General features: G+C 34.4%; 1 protein-coding gene across 3 annotated transcripts; it reads left to right on the top strand.

Annotated features, from left to right (window-relative positions):
* Positions 1-263: 263 nt before the first annotated feature.
* Su(z)12 (Polycomb protein Su(z)12) lies at positions 264-20,596 on the top strand. Of its 3 annotated transcripts, none has more exons than XM_022060832.2 (11): positions 264-462; positions 4,691-4,737; positions 5,955-6,138; positions 6,267-6,358; positions 6,692-6,884; positions 7,603-7,817; positions 9,274-9,430; positions 11,428-11,735; positions 13,810-14,063; positions 14,773-14,958; positions 16,526-20,596. In XM_022060832.2, exons 1-11 carry the CDS (start codon positions 363-365, stop codon positions 17,472-17,474), a joined length of 2,685 nt encoding a protein of 894 aa, XP_021916524.2. In that variant the 5' UTR covers positions 264-362; the 3' UTR covers positions 17,475-20,596. The 3 variants fall into 3 exon arrangements, with proteins under 3 accessions (XP_021916524.2, XP_087209393.1, XP_021916525.2); XM_022060833.2 differs by lacking the exon at positions 264-462 and adding an exon at positions 2,818-3,873; XM_087353267.1 differs by lacking the exon at positions 4,691-4,737 and having other exon boundaries at positions 271-462.
* The last annotated feature ends 715 nt before the right edge of the window (positions 20,597-21,311 follow it).

Here is a 21,311-nt window from a genome sequence, read left to right as displayed (position 1 = left end):
TCCTAATTGCCCTGACTAAACATGTACATTTTTGAGATGTCTTTTTCTCATTTAATGAATAAATATCTACTGCAGAATTTTTTTGGGAAAACGGATCAAACATATTTTTATGTTAACTTTTTTTTTTCATGTTGTTCTTCCCGCTTTAAAAATGTGATACCTAACATTACCACTAGCTCGCGCTATAGGAATCAAAGCAGCCAATGCAATCAGCATGCCCCTCTGAGTTGAATAGGTATGTGTATTTTCAATTTTATGTTGGCTAACCTGTCCTGTGGTGAGTGACCGGTGGGTAAGTGGTCTGTGGGGTTCGCGGGTTTGGGTAATTTTTTTTTGGGGGAAGTGAAATTTTTGAAAGGAAAATGCCACCAAAGAAACGTGAAAAGGAGCCTGAAACATCTAAAAATACAAGAATGGATCAGATACAGGCGGATCATGAATTATTTCTGCAAGCATTTGAAAGTAAGTAGAACCCTTATTCCACTTGTAATAACCACATTCTGAGCGTTCTTTCAGTGCACCTAGTAGCTTTGTCCAGGAGTTCATGGCAGAAGTAAGCTAGGGGCAGTTCGTTTTTGTGCATAGTTTGTAAATGAGAAGGTTGATGTTCATTGGTATGCAGTGAATGGTTTAACGTACATCGTTGTTCTAAGGTTCACGCACGATTTTACCGTTTGTTCAGTTGCGTGCAAATAAATTGAAGATATTTTATAGTTGGAAGTTCGAAATATATTGAGTTTTTCATAATGTGCATGGCGCTGTAGTTACATTTTTCGCAGAACGCACCTTTTTTTTAATCCGATGGAGTACAGAAAGGTTTCTTAGCAGGCTGAACAAAATGTATAGATATGATAATCTTTTCACAAAACTGGTGTGGTTGAATTTTCGTAATTTTATTTATGACATCTTCAACTAGCATATTGTGATTGTGATGCCATGTGTTATTCGAATTTAAATAAATTATGTTAGAATGCCGTGTTATGCTTTTAGTTACAAGTAGCATTTACTAATTTTATGGCCTATCCATTTACTGTTGATAATTTTCAATGTTGAATACTTTCATATTTGTATGTATTAAAAATTGAGATATTTGAGTTTAGTAAACAAATGGCCATAGATTACTAGCAAAAGAGTCATAATGTAAGCACATATTTAGTTTCTTGTGATTTTGTAACTTTGGTTTTAGGGGAGATAATTCCAACAATATAAGTGCCCATGTCCAGGTTAAATAATCCAGTATCCACTGTTGCATTTAATGCTCCCAATACCTTATCAAAGTAAAAAATGATCCTGTTGCATTGATCGTAAACCATTGTAGGTACCATGTCCAATACTCCATTCTTGGTTGATAACTCGTTATAAATCAAATGGTGAAGATAATTTGGTCTTGCAGATATTACACAATTCAACATTTTAAAGTTTGGATATAGTATATAAAAAAGGTGTTGATTGCTCACTGAACACTATGTGAACACTGTGACGCTATTTGTAAACATTACTAGATTATTAAAAAATGCTAACATGATCTAAAGTAAAGTAACTTAACATTATTAGTGACATAATGATGGGTGTAGTCACATCACTCATTTAACCTCTTCAATTCAGACTAATGCATACTGTGAAAACTCAAATACCTGTCCTATGACTGACTCATCCACCTTCCTGATATAGTCTTAGGTATATGATGTAGTTGTATATGGTTGTCAGGCCAAGCAATATACCAAATCAAATTGTGATGAAAGGAATTCATCTTTGTGACATTTGTTATTATTACCTTGGATGTGCATTGCATTGTTTCCAGTGTCTCTTGGTTTTCATTTTCTGCTAAGAATGTTTTTTAGTTAAAAAGAATGTGAATTTATTATACAGAATTATTGCATGTTTCCAAAATACAGGTACCAGATACAAATATAACATTTATGTGCCAAACCCTAACATCAGTAAATATTAAAAAAAGTTTACTTCACTGGGATTCAGATATTCAGTAATCTCCCCTCCCCCCCCAAAAAACCCCAGAAGTCTGAACCACAATATAAAGAAGTTTAAGCCAGCACCATCCTACTCCTGCTCCAAATAATAATTTACCCCAACAAAAAATTCTCAAGTATTATAAATACATGTAAGCAATAATGGTGATGCTTTCTTATGTAATTTACTTTTGCTGTATGTAAATCACTGTCATAACTTTTTAGTTTATATTTGTATTAGAAACAAGTATTTTATTTGTGCTGTGACATGTTCTACACCCTTTGCTGAGACCTGTGAAGGATCTGGAATGTAAATAAATTCAACTCTGGAGGGTGTCCCAAAAATGTATATACACAAGGTTAATATTCTGTATTATAATGTGTATACATCTTTTTGGGACACCTATATTCATTATTTTTAAAATTTCAGATTTAACAGCCACTGTTTCCAAACTTAGTATGAGGAGCTGCATAATTTATGATTTATGTTCAGGCATTACCATATTGATTAATTGACAATAATTACTGTTTGTATTGATTTACAGATATTTATTTAAACAGGTAACATGTTTTCACTTAGTGATGTTGAGCCCTCTGTACACAATTTAATTTCTGTTGTTAGAATAGAATTTTTTTATGTTCCATAGTTCCTTCATAGGCCCAAGGTAAGAATGTGGAACATGTCATATCACATGTACAATACTTATTTCTAATACAAATTACATAGTTATTATGCTTTTTATAATTGTTATTAAATGTATCTATTTTTATATATTTGGTACTGAAGATGGCTCTCTTCTGGGTTGTTGCACCATGTAGTCTGGTAGAAATTTACTGACATTTCGGAGGTTATTTCTGCTTCCATCTTACTCATCACCCTGATGATTATATTTACATGATCAGATGGGCAGGGTTTGTAGCATGCACAAGGAAGATAAATGTGTAAAATGTTTGTCTCAGAAGCCTGAAGATTAGAATTAAAATTTGAAGGAAGTTTAACCTGGGGGTATGTGGCACATTCTTGTGAATTTTGGAATGAGCCTCGTAATTTTAGCCGAATGACTCAGCTTTTCGATACTAATTTCGTACTAATGAACTTCTATGCTCATTAATGGGATCAGATGGAATTAACCTGAGTGTTCGTAACAATAACAGTTCAGGCTTCACATATAATTATGTGGTTTTCCAAATCATCATCTCCCATTTTACCTTAGAAGGATCGAATGTATTCGCGTCCTGGTGCTTACTTTATGGTCTTGTGTATCAAATTGGCTGCATGTTCCAAAACAGCAGCCTTAAATTTATGATTTTGTATTGAGAGTGCTTTATTAATGCGAGTTTATTCAGATGTAATAAACTATGCTCACGTGCCTTGTATATCCATCATTAATTTATATGTGTAATTGCAGTAATAATAGCAAACCAAGTGAAACAATCCGTGATATTTAGTATATCGCCATCTTTTGAGGGGTTGAAGTATTGCTAATGCGTTGGCAGCTACTCAAGGTCAGACACAACTAACATTCTCGTAGCGACTGGTTCATTGGCCAGTAATTTCCGCATGGGACTATTACGTGGCACTTTTCAGAAACAGGAAGACGACACTTTACAGTATTCGAAGAATAAAATTAGCATTGAGGATATGAGATTTGAGTTTGCCACAAGGATTCGATAAGGAAGTAACGATGCTACAATGTTTGTTTTCACTGCTGGAGACACACCTATCTACGTGCATACACATACACGCGCGCGGCCGTGGGGCATATAATATTCCAACTACATCCGGAATTATACGCAACTTGGAACTTAAACTTGAAATAAAATTATTACCTTATAGATAAAGGCTTGTTTGAGCCTATGCACCACAGGGGGCGTGGAGGTAAAACCACACAATCTAGTCTTTGGAGTGAGTACCCCCTGTACCCATTGGATAAAAGGTTTAGTGGGCCCCAGGTCAGGTCTGGCAGTGGTGACAAAGGTAGAAGTCCTTGCCAGGAGTTGAACTCCAATCTGTCGAGCCCATTGCCACTTATATAAGTAATAGTACAAAGAGCTGAATAATTTATATCATGAACACATCAGTTTTTTAATATCACTTTCTGGGTTTTGTCACTTCTGATATATGCCATTGCATAAGACACCTACCCTTCTACAAACGTTGCTGAGTGTGAATATAATTAATAGCAGCTTCTATGCATAAAATATAACATTAACAGACCTTCACTGTAAAAACCCACAATGATTGTGGCTGGAATAAATGTCTTCCATACTTGCAGATAAAGTGCATAATCTTATTCCTTATGTTGAAAATCACCTTTTAGTTCTGTCATGTTTGCCTGTCCACATTAAATTCTTAGATTGTAAGAGTGCCCCAACCATTGAACTGATTTTAATGAAACTTGGTGTAGTAGACTTAGCTAGCATAAAATCTTGTTTGAAGTACCTAATAAAAATACCACTTGGAACCACCTGAAGATGACCAATTTATGTCAAAACATGTAGTGGTTCTTAATAAACATTAAGACTAAAGTAAAAAATTGTTGTGTAGATGGACTTCGGCATAACAATCAACACACAACAGGATGTTTCCCTTAAAACTGAATTTTTTTGTAGTTAAAGATTAGCGGTGTAAGAATAAGTTAATTTTTTTGCTTCAAGTCAGGTAGAAGAAGTTTGTAGTAATCTTCTTATTATGTTATTTGTTGTGTTTTATTTCTGTATAGAACCAACACAGATCTACAGATTTCTGCGGACCAGGAACATGCTGTCGGTAAGTTTCCTTGTTTTCGTATTTCAGGGTTTGAAGTTACAGTGTTCCGCACAATCTGATTCTGTATAACATCACAAATGGGTATTCATCTAATTTCTCACAATATAAGTACTCTTCATAAATATATTTTAACACTGAAGCAGTGGCTGTTGATTTGGAACGTTGATATATGAGTGCATGTGCATATCCTATTCAAGTAACACGAAATGTGAGTGCAACAGGATCATTGTTTTGTGCCATTTTAGAAATATATATGAAACTATTAATAAAATCTTTACATATTGATAATTAATTTTGATGAGTAAATCTGAAATGATTTTGATACATACAAATTAAATTCTTTGCACTGCTCTTTTACATATGGATCTAAATTAGGGTTGTACATAATCTTCACTGGAGAATTACACCGAATGTTATTTGTAAACATTATATTAACATACTTGGTGAAATAATACATGGCAGTGAAATAGTCAATAAGTTTTTACTTAAATACAGTCTTTGTCTCATAAGTTCAGAAGTGTCTACAGCCTTTCATTAAAATCTTAATGAGAGCTTCAGGACTTGAAAGCCGTAAGGTAAATATGATTAGCGTGTAATACATTATTTCTCTCATTATTGTGTCAAGTAATGCCTAAAAACCTAACTGCTGATATTTTTTAGGGGTAATATCTTGTTATAATAGGGTCCAGTGTCCTGTAGTGGGTTCAGTGCATTCTGGGCCACTATTGACGGATAAAATTGATAAGCATGTCTAGAACAGTTGAAGATCCACCATGAATTTAATTGCATCTGAAATTCACCATTTTAAGTTATTGAAAAATAAGATATGTGTAGCTACTACTGTATGATTTTGCCAAAAATTAAATAAAATTGACTAATTTTTTATGTTTCTCTGTACATATGATTGTGGACTGTCTTTGAATGGCTTAACCTTTGTACTGAATTGAGTATCTACCATATGGTTCAGTAAGAGGGACTCAGAAAATTCTTTTTCTTATGCAATATGGTAGTCTGGCAAAACAGAACGGTTAGTACTGTAGTTTTTTATATGGTATGAATAACTATGAAGGGATTATATATCACGAGAATGAAATAAAATGCAAGGATTTCTTTATCAAATAAATTATTTGTAATTGTAGACAGTTTTTATAATAATAAATTGTCTATATCTTTGGTGATTTTACTCATTGTAATTATATACCTCTTTCTTTTCCCAGCCTGTTTTTTTGAACAGGACTCTCAGCTACATGAAACAACGTATGTCTCGCTCCCATAAACATCGTAAGGGATTTAAAGTTGACTGTTTATTGGACAGAATTAACATGAAGAACAGAGAAATTCGACCTGGTAATCTTGAAGGGTACATGACCCTCACTTTCCTTGGATTCTATGATAAGAAAGGTAACTTCCTTTTTCTCCTTTCTTCTCAGTTGTCCATGATGTCAGTAATAACTTTACAAATGCAATTCATATTGTGGGCTTAAACTAAGAGAATGTTTGAGGTTTTTATTTTTATCTTATCTTTTAAGTGGATACCCATCAAGAACCAGTAAAAGTAGAAACTCTTCTGCTTAAAATTTGTCACAAGAAGAGGAAAGATGTGTCATCTCCTATAATGCAGGTTAGTATGCCAATATTTTCTCTTAATAAAGAACGGGAAGTTCTTTAGTAGTCAGACAGTGCAGTAGTTTGAGCTCCATTTACATACTGTGTATATTGTTAGCATTTTTGGATTTTAGCGAGTTATACAATTTTTGTTGGTTGGCCCCATTTATGTCCCTAGAGGGCTGTACTGGTGGGTGTGTAGTGTCTAATCATGCCTGTTTGAGTGTCAACACTTTGGTATTTATGTGTTATATTTTTGTTTTGGTGGATTAATTTTATATAGCTTTAGTTGTCCAAACTAGTTTTTCCCACAACAAGCTTAAAAAGAATTTATGTTTTTCATTTTTAGATGACGGTGGGCACAAGCGAGGTGCCTATTAATCCGTCCGAAGACCACCCTCCTCCGAAAGCTCCAACAATATCAATACCAACAGAATCATTTAATCTGTCTAACGGCCATCTGGTCAAATCATATGTATTACTTTTACGAGTGTCGTGTATGTCAAATGGTTTACTCATGCCAAACGGAGATGTAGACATGGGTGAGTGTGATAATATAAAATTATTCTTTAAGATGTGAAGTGCTATAGTATTTTGTTGCATTTAATACATAATTTCCCTGCATCTTACTTTTTAGGAAGTGGTTATTGTTTTGTTGGCCTTAACAGTTTTGTCTTATATGCCCCATATGTATTACAGGTTTTTCTTCATTTACAGCAAACAATTTTTTAAGTTTTTTTTAATCTGATGCACATTTTCCTGCTGAGATTGCCTGGAGAAATCCAGTTAAAAGAAAGGAAAGATTGCTTCTTGTCTATTTACCATGTATGAAGTTCATATCATTAGCATGATAATTTGTGGCTTGTCAGTATAAAAAATTGAATTCTTTATTTTTTATGTGCAGTTTTATTTATGATAAAGTATCCTGAGATATACTGATTACTGTATGTGGAAACTTAAGTAGATGGACAGCATGCCATGAATTTTAATGTCTCTGTGAATATGTTTTATAATATATTGTCTTAGATTTAATTTACTCTAGTGAAGAACAAGAATTCTCAATATTTTAATAAATTTATGATTTTATAATGTATTATGAATTTTTAAACATTTTGCAGCATATATAAATATTAGTAGATGAGAAACATACTACAAATTCTTTCCTGCCTTCCTGAGAGTCCACATTATTCAGTTTGTAAACTAGTGGCCAACCAGATATTATTGGACCATTGGGTTTTAATTAAGTGATTTTATGTTAAGAACCAGCGCAGAAGAGGAGGAAGTCATCAGGTCCACTGAAGGGAACGGTGGAGGAGACAAAGTTGTTTGGCTCTGAATTGATTGTCTATGATAAACATAATCGTTGCCTTCTGACTGACGGAGATTATGAATTGGTACTCCAGGAAGTGCAGGCTAATGTGAAGGGTTCACCCAAGAAACTCTCCTCCTGGGAAAGTATTGGTGAAATAAAGGAAGTAAGCGGTTTTCATTCTTTTATGAATGCACATCCAAAATTAGATCCCTTTCTATTATTATTGCCACATTTATCTTAACATCAGCTTTTTCCTCTTGCAAATTTTACATTAAAGATCCCAGCATGCGTCTTAATAAGAGAATTTGGACTTTGGTGTGTCATACTTTATTTAGAAATTAGGCTACTTTCTCAGCAGTTGGTTATTTGAGGCGTATGACGGATAATTGCAGAAATCATAAATAAAGTGAAAATATCTTGAAAAAATTGATAATAATGCGTCATAAAAGAGTCTTCAGGTTGGCAGCAAGGTGGCATCACTGTAGTACAGAGTAAAGTAAAGTAAAGTAAAGTTTGTCCCACTATACGCCATGTAGGCGCTTGGGGGGAGTGGAGGTATAGCTCCTCTCTTCCTTGACCTCGGCACTAGATGGGGGTGAGTGGTCAGCATCACGCCCCGGCCGGCTTTACCCCCGGGAAAGGACCCCGGTACCCATTGTAGAGGAGGCTGGGTGGGCCCCAGAGCCGGTCTGGACGCAGAGGCTAGAGGAAAAATCCTTTGCCCCCGTCGGGGATCGAACCCCGGTCGTCCAGCCCGTAGCTAGTCACTATACTGACTGAGCTATCCCGGCTCATGTAGTACAGAGTTCCTACACTATATGATAGTGAGACATTGTGATTAGCTTTCCTGTTTCGTATTCAGAAGGCCCTGAGTTAAGATCTTGGCCCAGGGAATGGCTGTTCTGAGGGGTTTTGTGGTTTTCCCCAGCCCCTGTAGGCATATAAGGGGTAGTATATTAAATTAGGTCATGACCCATTCATTCCATATTCTTTTCAATTTATTACTCATCCTGTAATTTGATGCTATGTAATCAGAACTAATGACAATGTCATGAACCTTTATTAGCCAGTATTGGCAAGTGGTTAGCACTCAGTTTTCACTCAGACTGGCTATTATATCAGAGTTTCCTTCCATATCCTTTCCAGATCATTATTAATCATCTGATGCTTTGTAGTCTTCTCTACTGATAATATTGTTGAACCACAAATGTACAAGATTTAAGGACCCTAAATGAAGGGACCTTAGTGTTGCTCTCACCTTAAATGTGCATACATCTTGATATTGCTAGGAAGTGAAGAAAGGGGGCATACACCAAACATTGTGGTGATTTCATAAGGGTATTGCATTTCCTTGACAAATTAAAGTAAACTAGTAATGAAGTAAAATGGCAGTGAAGACAGAAATATTTTACTTTTAACTTTCTGCCTTCTGGAAAAGAGTATTCATCTTACTAGTGGGTGTGTGATATTGGAATATGTAACACTTTTTTGAACAGCAGTATTTGCTTCAGTTATCTTTCTTAATGAAAGTCATAATTCTGTTTATATCTCGAATGTGTTTGTACATAAGATTATAAGTATAAATTCAGAAGTCCAGATGCAGTAATTCTTCTGTATAGGAATGTGGTCCATTTGAAGTGTTCAGTAAAGGTCCAACCCTAAAGTTCCATCTTAGTTGGACAACTGAACCCAGTAATGGACTAGTAGATCGGCCAAAACCTCTCTGCCCTCAAGACCATTCACTGGATTCTAGCAGTAATAAGGAGAACAGACCTGGTAAGCCGACTACAGTACAGTTCATATTTGTCTGTGTTTAAGCAGCATGCTGTGAAGATATATGAGGGAAATGGAGGAATTGTTACAAATGTATAAAGAAAATTATTATTTTGTGTTAATGTGATAAGGTAGTGAAGTTTATTTGTCTTTTTTGTGGGTGTCATTGTATGGAGTAGTTTGCATTGGTTTGAGGAACATGGAAACTACAGTATTGAACACAGCTTATGCTGTTATATTTTTTTTCTCGATATCTGTAAATGCTGGAGATGCTCCCAAATATATAATATCAACCTGTATCCAATGGTTGATATGTGATTGGCCTTTGGGAAAAATAAGAGTCATGCTTATCCTTCTGGCTTGTGTATTGAGGTAGCTTGTCAGGGCGGAATAGTACTGAGACAGTTTTAGGAAATTACTTTTGACAAACAGTGATTTGTCAGGAGAGAATATTAATGTGAGACGATCTTAGGAATTATTTTCAGCATGCGAATGAGTCAAAGCAAAGACTGAATTGTTAAGGTGTTTTCCTCAGAAAGAAATAGTATTAATTTATCTTTACATTTTTATGTGTTTGTTGTCTGTTGCCAGCTAGCTTCTGTAAATGCCCTCATTTTAGCCTTTTGCAGTGTCAGTTTGCAATACATAAAGGAGACAGTCTGCTGTAGTGCACTTAAATAAAACTGGTGTGTTAGTTTGGCCCCTTGCAAAATATCATTCATCATAACGTCATGAAATTACATATATTTAAATGTGATGACTTTCACATTACAGCTTCATGTGGCTTGCATGACACCAGTTTTCCATAGGTAAGCTTAATAGTGGTGTTAAGGAAATAAAGTCCATCTTCTTGTTTGAATGTTCTGTCATAACTGTGAAGCTTGTGAACAGGTTATTTGAGAACCAAAACAATGAACAGAAATAGGGTTTGTGATGAAGTGAATAAGAATGATAACTTCAGCAAATTTTGTTATTATTACTTACTTCAGAATCTTATCCCATCTTTTTTCCAACACAGTATTAAATAATGAATTTTTATTTGTAAAATAGTAATGTTGCTATTTGTTTTGTGTGGGTGTGAAACATTGTCTCTTACTTAGAGGGAAGGACATAATGTGCAGATGTTTAGAAATGAAGTTCTCAGTACCTGTGAGGGATGAATTTAGTTGGAAACGTGATAATTGTGACACATTTTCCAGAATTTGAACTTTGACCTGTCCTAATGGTGACATCAGATGTGTCTGGAGTCAATTACTTTTCTCTCAGATGAGAGTAAAGTGTTTTGAGTAATTGATTTTTCTTTGGCTTAATTGTATTACTGGAATTGTAAATGTAATTCTTTTTATTTGCTTCATCAAAATCTAAATGAATTCCTAATAATTTAAAGGAAAAAGGAAGTGCTACTTATTTACACTACATCAATGGGTTGTTTGCATACTGATGGTAAACTTGGGCCCATATGCTGTGGTATTGATTAACATATTTCTCTATGTAATGGAATAAGCTCAAGAAAGTATTTATACTCTATATAAAAGTGGTAATTAAAATTAAGGGAAAATTGAAATGGCTCAACATCCCGAACATAACATTTATTGAAAATCCTTGCAGCCATTCTTAAGTTTTATGCATACAGACAGCTGGACAGAGCACTTTTAATAGTCACTACACAAGGTTGCAAACATGACATAAAATGATAGTTGAACAGTTATTCAAAAGAGATGATGGAGGCCACAAGGGCCTCTGAAACATTGGTAAACTTCTACCAGATTGCATTGTGCTTCAACCCAAAAGACCGCCATTTTTACGAGAACCACAAGGACGTCAAATCCTACTTAGTTGTGAATGGAAATTATTCCATTTTGAAAGTTCTGAAAGTGTATGCCCCATAATATGTACCAATATATGGTGCTCAGAAATAAGTTTAAAATATTTCTAAAAACTTAAAATTTGTCACTGTAGAAATTTCATTTCAGTTAGTAATTACCCTTTTCATGTTACAGAGCGATGCAATAACAACAACAACAACAACAGCAGCAACAGCAACATTAGTAATGGTAACAGCAGCAGTGGCAGCATTACAAATGGCACCACCATAACTGCCACTGGGAGCAGTGGAAGGGTGTGCCAGGTGGAGGAGCCACAGAGGCTGCAAATAGTTTATCAGTTCCTCTATAATAACAATAGCCGACAGCAGACGGAAGCCTGCGAGGATCTACACTGCCCCTGGTGTTCACTGGATTGTGTTTCCTTATATGCTCTTCTGAAGCATCTCAAGCTGTGTCACTCCAGGTTCACTTTCACATATGTGGTAAGATGAATTTTACCGCCTCTAATTATTTATCCAAAGAACTATCCTGCAGGTTAAAACTGATTACATTTGTAATTTGCTTCCAGTTACTCACAAGAAAATATTGTTACGCAGTACAACCAAAATCAGATTTCTCAGCCTTATCCCTTTCATTGTACAGAATCATGCACAAGTACAGTGTGTCTGTAAAGTAAAGTACAGTCTTTCGTGTTTAGTGACAACAGTTAATGCTAGAAACATGACTGAAACACAGATTGGAAGAGAAACTATGAAAATTGTTAAATTTAATGAAAACATGATTTGTTATTCTGCTTATGCCCTTTTGGCATTCAAATTCTTACCCCCACGTGTCGTTGATTCTTTACTTCAAAATCTCCGTATCATTGATTTTCATTCTTGGCAGAACTTGTTTTACATCGACCTGTAGGTGAACATAGCTTAGTGAAATTTGGAGATCAATGTTTAACCTCTTCCAGTCCGCCGCTAGGAAATGTTCTATTAGACTTTGGTAAATAATGTGTGGAAATGTTGAAACTTTCTGTTACCACAAATTAAATACAGTACAGTAATCTCAGCATAATAGGAACCCACTTCCCCATGCAGAAACTTTATATTGATGTAAATTAACATTTCCACGGCAGTGAATTGGAAGAAGATATACAAAACCTTTGTCACCTTGTTCCCCATATCTTACTCTGTCAAACTTTGGTTGTGGTACTTCTTAAACAAGTAATATTAAGTGACTCTTGAGTCATTAAACTCCAGATTTTCTCACATGGCTGTGACATGAATTAAAATACTGACGAGATATGACACCAGCAAACGGGTTTCACATTGAATTTCACTTAAAAACAGGTAAACTTCAACAGTTTCTCTTTCTTTCTTTCCTTTTTGCTTTTTATTTTTTATGTATGGTTAGCATTAATTATTAGAACATACCCAAGCAAAAAAATTGTACCACAACTTCACACACACTGATTGTGTGGGAATCAAGAACAAGGATAATGTGTTGGTAACATTGTTATTTGTATAGATGTAGAAGTAACTGTTTAAAAAAAGAAGGAATCCTTTTCTTAGATGAGGCTAAAGACTTCATTGATATTCTGAGGGGTATACTTAGGAGGAGAAACCTAAGAAAAATTATCTTTGTGCTGAGTGAGTCAGGTCAGTAAAATGACTAGTTGCAAGCTTAATGACTGATGTTGAATTCCCAGCAGGGGCGGGGATAATATATTTTTATAAACCATCACATCTGTGTTGCGTCTGAGGGCTACCCTGTCTCCTCTGCAATGGTTGCTGTGGGCATATACCTTATAGCTGTGTGATGGAGTGTAAAACTGACTACTGTTCGTTACTGTAATCTTGAGACTTGCGGGGTGAGGAAGTGGGGTGAAGGAGGAAAGATAGCATCTGCTATGCAGTAGCCTTTAAAGTCAAGGATGGAGCTTTACCTTTACTGCATGCCGTGGCACTTAGGATCACGGACAGTTTACTCACATTTTTTATTCACACGTTTGAAAATACTGTTTGTGTTCTAGCAATAGGAATCCATATGTATTCGACACATTTGTCTAAATCTTTGGGGAAATTATGTGATGGATGTGTTAAAAGCTGGAAAACCGCATGGTATGCCTTCAGCAGGAAAGTCCGAAAGTTACTGGATGTTGTGATACTGGAATTCCATGTGTTTCTGACTTGTATTTGTAAATGTGTAGCATCGTTCCTTCAAATGAGAACCACTGTGAACCCCAGCAAACTTGGAAAGTGTTCATCATATCTGAGTGGAAAGATTCTGCTCTTCTGATACTGGTAAAAGATAATATAGACAAAACAAGAACATGTTTGTTGGCAGTTCGCAGTTGTGTTGCCAACCTCACCAAATTAAATTTTACTGGTCAGATTACATTCTGTATTTTGTTAGTGTTTTGTGTCTGTGCTTCAAATGTCTTCTTGTTTTCCACATAGAATGAGCTTATTAATGTTAAAGTAATGATGATATGTGAAATATTAATAAATGTTTAGTTGAAACTGCAGATATGGTATATTTAATTCTGTACATTAATTTATTTTTCAGCCCATACCACAAGGTGCTCGCATTGATGTGGCTATCAATGAATGTTATGATGGTTCATATACTGGAAGCCCTCATGACCTCATTTCACAACCTCCAGGATTTGCTTTCTCTCGCAATGGCCCTGTTAGACGAACATCTGTATCCAACATCCTTGTTTGCCGTCCTAAACGGCCCAAGCCAAGTCTTTCAGAATTTCTTGAACTTGATGAAAATGAATTTGATGGACAGCGACCATATATTACAGGACATAACAGGTATCAAGCCTTTGGTTCTGAAACTTGTCGAAATAATTAAGATTTTAGTCCATACTGTAAAGAAAACAACCTGCCAACATTGTAAAGACCGTCTGGTTGATCCTGTTCAGAAAATAATCACTGTCTATTCTCAGAATCATATGAAAACCCACTCCATGGGCAAAATGCAGGATTACTGAATGTCAAAGCAGGTGGTGCCTATAATTACCTTTCGACAGTATTTATTTTCTCTACAAAAATTACTTTGTTGAAAGTGTCCAGTAATTTTGGTTGAAGGTCTGAGCAAATTTCTTGTCATATTTTGCTGGCCATCTGAGATATGTTGATACCATTTAGACCAGACTTTGTGGTCAAATCTTTAGTTGGTCAGTATTAGTCTCACAGTTTCTATTTACACTCATTTCTTCTATTTTTATAAACAACCACTGGATGATCATTTTTCACTATTTCAATCATATTTAGATCACAATGTTGCCATAACACGAAATTAAAGTTTTATTAACAATAAAAGTACCTCAGGCTTTCTGCTCATAAAAATTGGTTGTATTTTTTTTGTAGCTCTGTTTACTTTTCTTGATTACTGTACATTCCATTTACTAAATAGCTTATTATGTGCTTGTTATATCTTATATTTTGTGAACACTGGCTCTCTTGTTCATTTACATGCATTCTGGTTTCAAGCATTATCATCTTTCTCATTACATTATAGGCTGTATCATCATACAACTACATGTTTGCCTATTTACCCAAAAGAGATGGATGTTGATTCAGAAGGAGAACATGATCCTAAATGGTTGCAGACTAAGACAATGATGATGATCGATGATTTCACTGATGTCAATGAAGGAGAGAAGGAACTGATGAAGATGTGGAATTTGCACGTTATGAAACATGGGTGAGGAAGAGTTCTTTACTGACTTTTCTTCGAGTTGTTCAGTCACTAGCCATGTGCCTTTGAATAATGTAGAAAACTTCATCTCCTCAATTCACCTGCTAGTTCTCCATTTGAAGTGTTATTTACATGGGAGTTTGATTACTCTGTTACCTTTTGAACTACTCTTATTGATTTGCTGGCTTAATAATGGGAATATGTTAATGTTATTCAATTCAATTCAATTCATTTATTAAAGTGCTTGACAACAGCCAAGCACTAAACAACAATACAAACATTACAAAACAAAAGCAAACAAACAATGAACTGAATAATAATTCAATTCAATTCAATTAATTTATTTAAGTGCTTGACAACAGCCAGATAAGGCCAATAACAGTCAAGCACTAAACAACAGAAAAGGATGAAATATAATATAATAATAACATTAATTTCTATAATAATAAAAATAAAACATTACAAATACAAAATCAAACAAACAATAAACTAAATATATAAATATCAATGTTAATTTATTACAAAATAATAATCAGTAATAAACTAAATATACCTAAGTAAATTATTCAATTAAAAATACTAAATAAAACAAAACAGAACGAACTTATAAAATTAATACCACAAAATAAGATAAAATACAGTTATAATAATATATTTAATATTTATTGATGGTGAAGAGTTTGTCGTTTAATAAAATATTCAGTATCCATTAGATGTGTATTTCAAATCCCCATAAACCTACTTTCAGTCTTTGAAATGTTCTTTATTGTGTTATTATAACATTACATGAAAGCTAGAATGATATATAGATGCATGAATGCTATTGATCTTTTGTTAGAAGAGAAAATGCTTAATTCAAATGTAGTTGACTTTCCTCAATATGTATTCCATTTATACAATCCAAAGTAGACCATTCCACCGAGTGTTTGTTACAAAATGTTATTTCAATATTTTAGAGAGGCAGTTGCTAGAAATTACTGCCACTGAACTTCATCAAACATAGTTTGGGAAATGCTGTCTTATGCATTCCTGGCCAAATACCAAAGTCCATCATAACCACCTAGTTTTCAGTATTCTGTTACTATTAGGTGATCTGTGTAAATCATGCAGGTTCTTTATTATATAATATCATGAGTTGCTCACTTTAATCCTTCTTACTTCCACATATTTCCCTAAGCAATTTGTGTTCAAACACTAATTTATGTTTGTTGTTCCCACAAAGAGATTACATTCTGCATCTTCTGACCTTACACATTTCTTGTATTTTTGGAGAATATTTTTGAATACGTCTTCAGTTCAACCTACAGAATTGAAGTTGCTGCCTAATGTCTTCATCTTAATTATTGTGCAGGTTGAATTATAAAGTCATGAACCTTTTGACCCCATAAAAGGTGGGAAATTTCTTGACCAGCTGAATGACTATTCAGCTTTTTAAGAATCAGTGTACTCCATAGAGTTAAGCAAGGACATTACACTTTGGTGGATTTATTTTCAGGCATAATCAGTGACCAGAACTCTTCTCCCAACATGCTCAGTTTATGTATTACAAATCTTTGTACCTTTGTTTTGGCAGATATGTTGGAGACTGTCAGATACCGTTAGCTTGCACTATGTTCCTGGAAGCCAGAGGACAAGAACTATTGCTCAAGAACCTTTATCGCAATTTTGTGCTTCATATGTGTAGTCTGTTTGACTTCGGTTTGGTTAGCCCTGTTACTTTGTACACCACAATACAGCGTTTACAGGACCTGATTGGAGAAAGTGGTGAGGTAAAAGAAATCTTGCAGAACTCTTGGCAAGCTCAGAGACGACATTGGCTAGCTGGAGGCTGCAGTGGACAGAACAGCCAACAGGAGAAAACAGGATCTGGTGATACAAGTATTAGAAGGAAGACAATGACACAGTCTCTGCAGATGGCAGGAATTCAGCAGCATGGTACTACCAAAGGACAAGTTATATCTATGCATGGACAGGGAAGAAAGTCAACCCAGTTGTCTTGTAACAGCCTTCACAAGGGACAAGCCTCGTCAAATTCTGTGGACTCTTCTCAACCCAAACGCAAGTCAACCCAAGCTACTGCTCAACAATCTTTACCTCTTGGTAATATACAGCATAATTCATTGAAAGGACAAACTTCGGTTGGGTCAGGAGATTCTGCAGTGATGTTGCAACAGAGAAGGAAATCAGCATCGAGTTTGGTCTCTCAAGCAAATGTTAATGGAAGTGAATCTCTATTGATGCAACAGAGGAGGAGATCCCTTGGTCCACAAAACAGTACAATACAGAATCAATCAGAAATAGTACCACCTCTAAGAAGGAAATCTTTCCATCAGCTTACTTCAACCTCTGATCAGATTGGTAGTAAGAATCAAGTTGTAGCTTCACATAATTCACAAGACTTGATGTCTTCACGTGTGTCAGAAGTAGCAGCTGTGTCACATAGAAGGAAATCTACACCAGGACAAAGTCCTGACATCAGTCATATGCACAGTAATCATTCCAGTAAGAGCAATGGAAGCTAGCCAGATATGTGTTCATTAGTATGGTAAAATAAATGACATATGAACCAGTGCACTGGCTATTTTGGATTGCCATAAGTGTTCGACGCAGTGTAAGATTCATTTAATTATGAAAATCTTGTTCATTTCTCTAACATATGAACATGCTTTTCACCTTTGTTAATTTTATAACTTTACTGTTGCCATTTGTGTTCAGATTGGATCTGTAACTTTGAAAGAGCAATGTCTGTGTTTTCGTACTGTGTCATGATCAGTTCAGAATATGGAATGCTAATTTGGCCCATGTCAGGGTAAACATTTTCAAAATAGCTATTAGTTTAAATTTCAGAATTGACATAATGGTGGGAGATACTTGTACATAAACTACAGCATCAAAGTATAAATGAAATTAAAAACAATATGCCATTATTTACATGTATTGAATTTTCTGAATTCAAGGCACAATTCAAAGTGCTTACTGTTAGTTGCAGTTGCACAGCTGTTATGTTATAAATAGATCTAATTCATGATATTTCTTCATGTATTGGTTCGTACAATAATGAGGTGATTGCTGTGAAAATTAGTAAACCTTTCAGGTAACATATGATGATTTGTGGAATGATTTCTACCTTCGATGGCAATCAGAATTTGTAAGCATAGATAACTAAGTAGAAGATTGGCATATCTGATACGAACTTGCTTTTGTGATGTGATATCATTATTTAGAAAAATGGAAGTGATTTTGGTATTGGTAGTAGATGTTTAATTTCTCTGTAAACATTCAGACATTCATATAGGAAAGTGATAGACTGAAGAAGTAAAAGTTGCATTGTTTTGTGTTACAAATGTTGGACAGCTAATGAAGAAACATTAACTTTCGTTAAAGCATGTCAGTTCAATAGGCTTATCTAGATGGAGCAAGAATATTAAAGTTTTTTATGTTTTCTTTATTATTATGAACGTTTTCCAGAAACAGATCTCATGTTCACTGCCAGCAGTTAATGTCATAATATTACAGTTTCTTCATGTTTTCATAACTAATGAAACAAATTAAATTCATTTGTCTTCAGCAATCTAGTCATGTCTGTATCAATCTGCTGTTGTGTATTCATGCAACATCTTCATACTTTTGTACTTAATAGTAAGTAAACATCATTTTTAAAACTAAAGGGTCCTATTATAAGTCTGTGTTGTCAATACAGAGGGCTGGGGAATTGAGTGCTAATAGCTAACTCTCTTGATTCGTGTAGTATGATACAGTATTTTGGATTTTGTCTGAAGTGAATCGCTCTTATGATAATGGGGAAAAAGAATGATCAGAGCTTGACTTCATACTTACATGTTGCACTTCTCACTAAATTTGTTTTTCTTGACATACAAAACTGATTATTTGGAATAGAATTGATTACAGGTCATTTTAAGGTTATTTGTCAAGTCTTGCAGATTTCAAATTAAGAAATTTTACTGTATTTATTGTAGGGATTTGAAGGAAACATTTCCTAAATATAAGCAAGGACTAGAATAGGAATTTGAACTGTACCCTAATGTATTTTTAAATAGTTAAAAATTATTTTTCTGAAGCACTGTTTCCACTTTATAGCATTGTTTTTGTCCCAGAAACCACATTTGACTCTTCAAAACTGCTACTAGATGAGATTTATGAAGTACAGTGATGAGTCTTATTTTCAGTATTTGGAGAGTGAAATTCTACTGAAATGCATTGTAATTTCATTTTTCAATTAATGCTTCTATCTTACATTTAATGTGTTTCAAGATTAATACATTTTCTAAAGTTCTGTGTTGTTTCAGCAGATTCAAAAATACCATCAATGATTAACAAGGTTTAGTGCCAGTTCTAAGCATGCTGTGTAACTTCACTAATTAAATCTGTAATCTCCAATGTTTGTGGTAGATATAATTGCAGTTCTATGAAAGTATATTGTAATACTGATAAGCGCATTTTTATGCTTAATGCGTTTCTCCAATCCGAATGTTTATTTTCACTTATCCAAATCATTTTTATTACTAAAATATTTTCTGTTCTGTAGAATGTATCAGGAATTTGGGTAGCCTGACCTTGAAATAGGTAAGAATGGGTAGTAGTTTTTTTCCTGTTAAAAAAAGAATGGGTAATCTTTGGCATGTTAACAAAGACCAGATTTTGATCACTTTGATGGTTAATTGGTGTTTTTACTTGTAGTTGTGAAGAAAATATTAAATTTTACCAGTTTAGGAAAGATTGTAGAGTAATTAGCATGTCAGGATAGATTCTTTGCATGAACTTCCTCCAATAAACTCTTTTAATTCAGCATCTTATTTTCCAGATAACACATGTACTTGCCCTGTAGTAATACATATGAAGTTGCATTGATAATCTTAGCATGTAACGTCTTTAGATCTCCCCCCTCCCCCCTTTTCTGCTGCCACCATCCGTCTTTAAACGTGATTGTATTATTTTCTCTGAAAATTATGCATTCCAAACTCAATTTGGTTCCTTCTAAAACTAATGTTATAGTGGGAATGAAGTAAATTCCTTTTTAGAACAACATTCAAGTATGAAGAGTGAATATGCATTGATGTTATATGACTGTTCAACCTGAAACACATTTTCTTATGTATGTGCAGATTTGTTATGTCATTCTGATCTTTCTTCTTTCAGCCTGCTAAGTGTTTTCCTTATTTTTTATTTTAAATCTTAATTGTATGTAAGTTCAGTATAAAAAATTGTCTTAATGCCTGATTACTGACATACTGGGAAATGGAAGTGAAACAGATTTTCATCCATGTAAACAATAAGTGCCCTTCCATATTGCACAGTAGCACTGTTATATCAAATTTAACCAAGCACTAATATGTAGCTAGACTTTTTTTATTGTGTAACTGTACAGAAGTGTGTGCATTAGAATACCAAAAGCAAATATTAAATTGTTCATTCTGGTAAGTTTTGAAAACATCAACTGAAAGTTGTGAACTGTTACTATGATGTGTTGCATTAAGGATATGCTACTGCTAAATATTATTTAACACTGCCCCGTGTGCTTTTGTTTCTACAGTCTTTGTCTAACTGAAAACTTATTTATGAATTTTATTTAAATAATGTAAAAGGAGGAGGCTTGAGAAAGTACAATAAATAATACCAAGTTGTTTCTGTTTTGTAAGTGATATGGGAAATTCTGGACCCAAGAAAATTTGTAGTGATTCATCCATTAACAAGTTAGATTTGAATTTCAGGCACATTCTCTTTATTTAGGCATCATTCATCTCTACATCAGTGCCTTACTAAAGTATAGTAATATAACATATTTAATTGTATGAACAGTGTGTATAGCATGTTTCATAGTGTTCTTGTAGAGTGTGATCAGAATGTGGTTTTTACATTTTATTGTACACTTCTTGTCCTATAATACATTTCAGAATTGTATGGTTTTTCTTAACTAGAGTCAGTGCTAAACAGAACTGAATCTTAATATGCAGTCAATGAATATTAAGTTGAAATAACAAAGCAGTTTGTATCCCTGTTTATCAGTTTTAATATACATGATCTAAAAATAAATAATATGGTTTTAAATTCATGTTCATGAACAGTGTCAGTAAAGCACTGCAGAAGATTTTCAAAACATAGCTTTATGAAGATTTATCAGTGTGAGAATTTCAACCTCTACAACTCTGGAAGTAAGGGACAAAGCACTGGACTCTTTATGTTTCTCTCTGGTATGTTGGAGCAAATACAGTAATTTTGTTATCACTAAATGTGGTCTCTGTGTGTGAATGTTTGTAGTTAAATGAACAAATAGAAGAGACCTATTCAGTGGGTGCTCAAACCATTGGATATACCTAAGTAGAAGAACCTTATCTAAGGTG

The sequence above is a fragment of the Zootermopsis nevadensis genome, unplaced genomic scaffold, assembly GCF_977971745.1.
Source record: "Zootermopsis nevadensis isolate Lab colony 2312 unplaced genomic scaffold, Znev_1.0 Znev_ptg000022l, whole genome shotgun sequence".
Taxonomy (NCBI): domain Eukaryota; kingdom Metazoa; phylum Arthropoda; class Insecta; order Blattodea; family Termopsidae; genus Zootermopsis; species Zootermopsis nevadensis.
The sequence above is the reverse complement of the archived record's forward strand: the minus strand, read 5'-3'. Positions and strand labels throughout refer to the sequence as shown.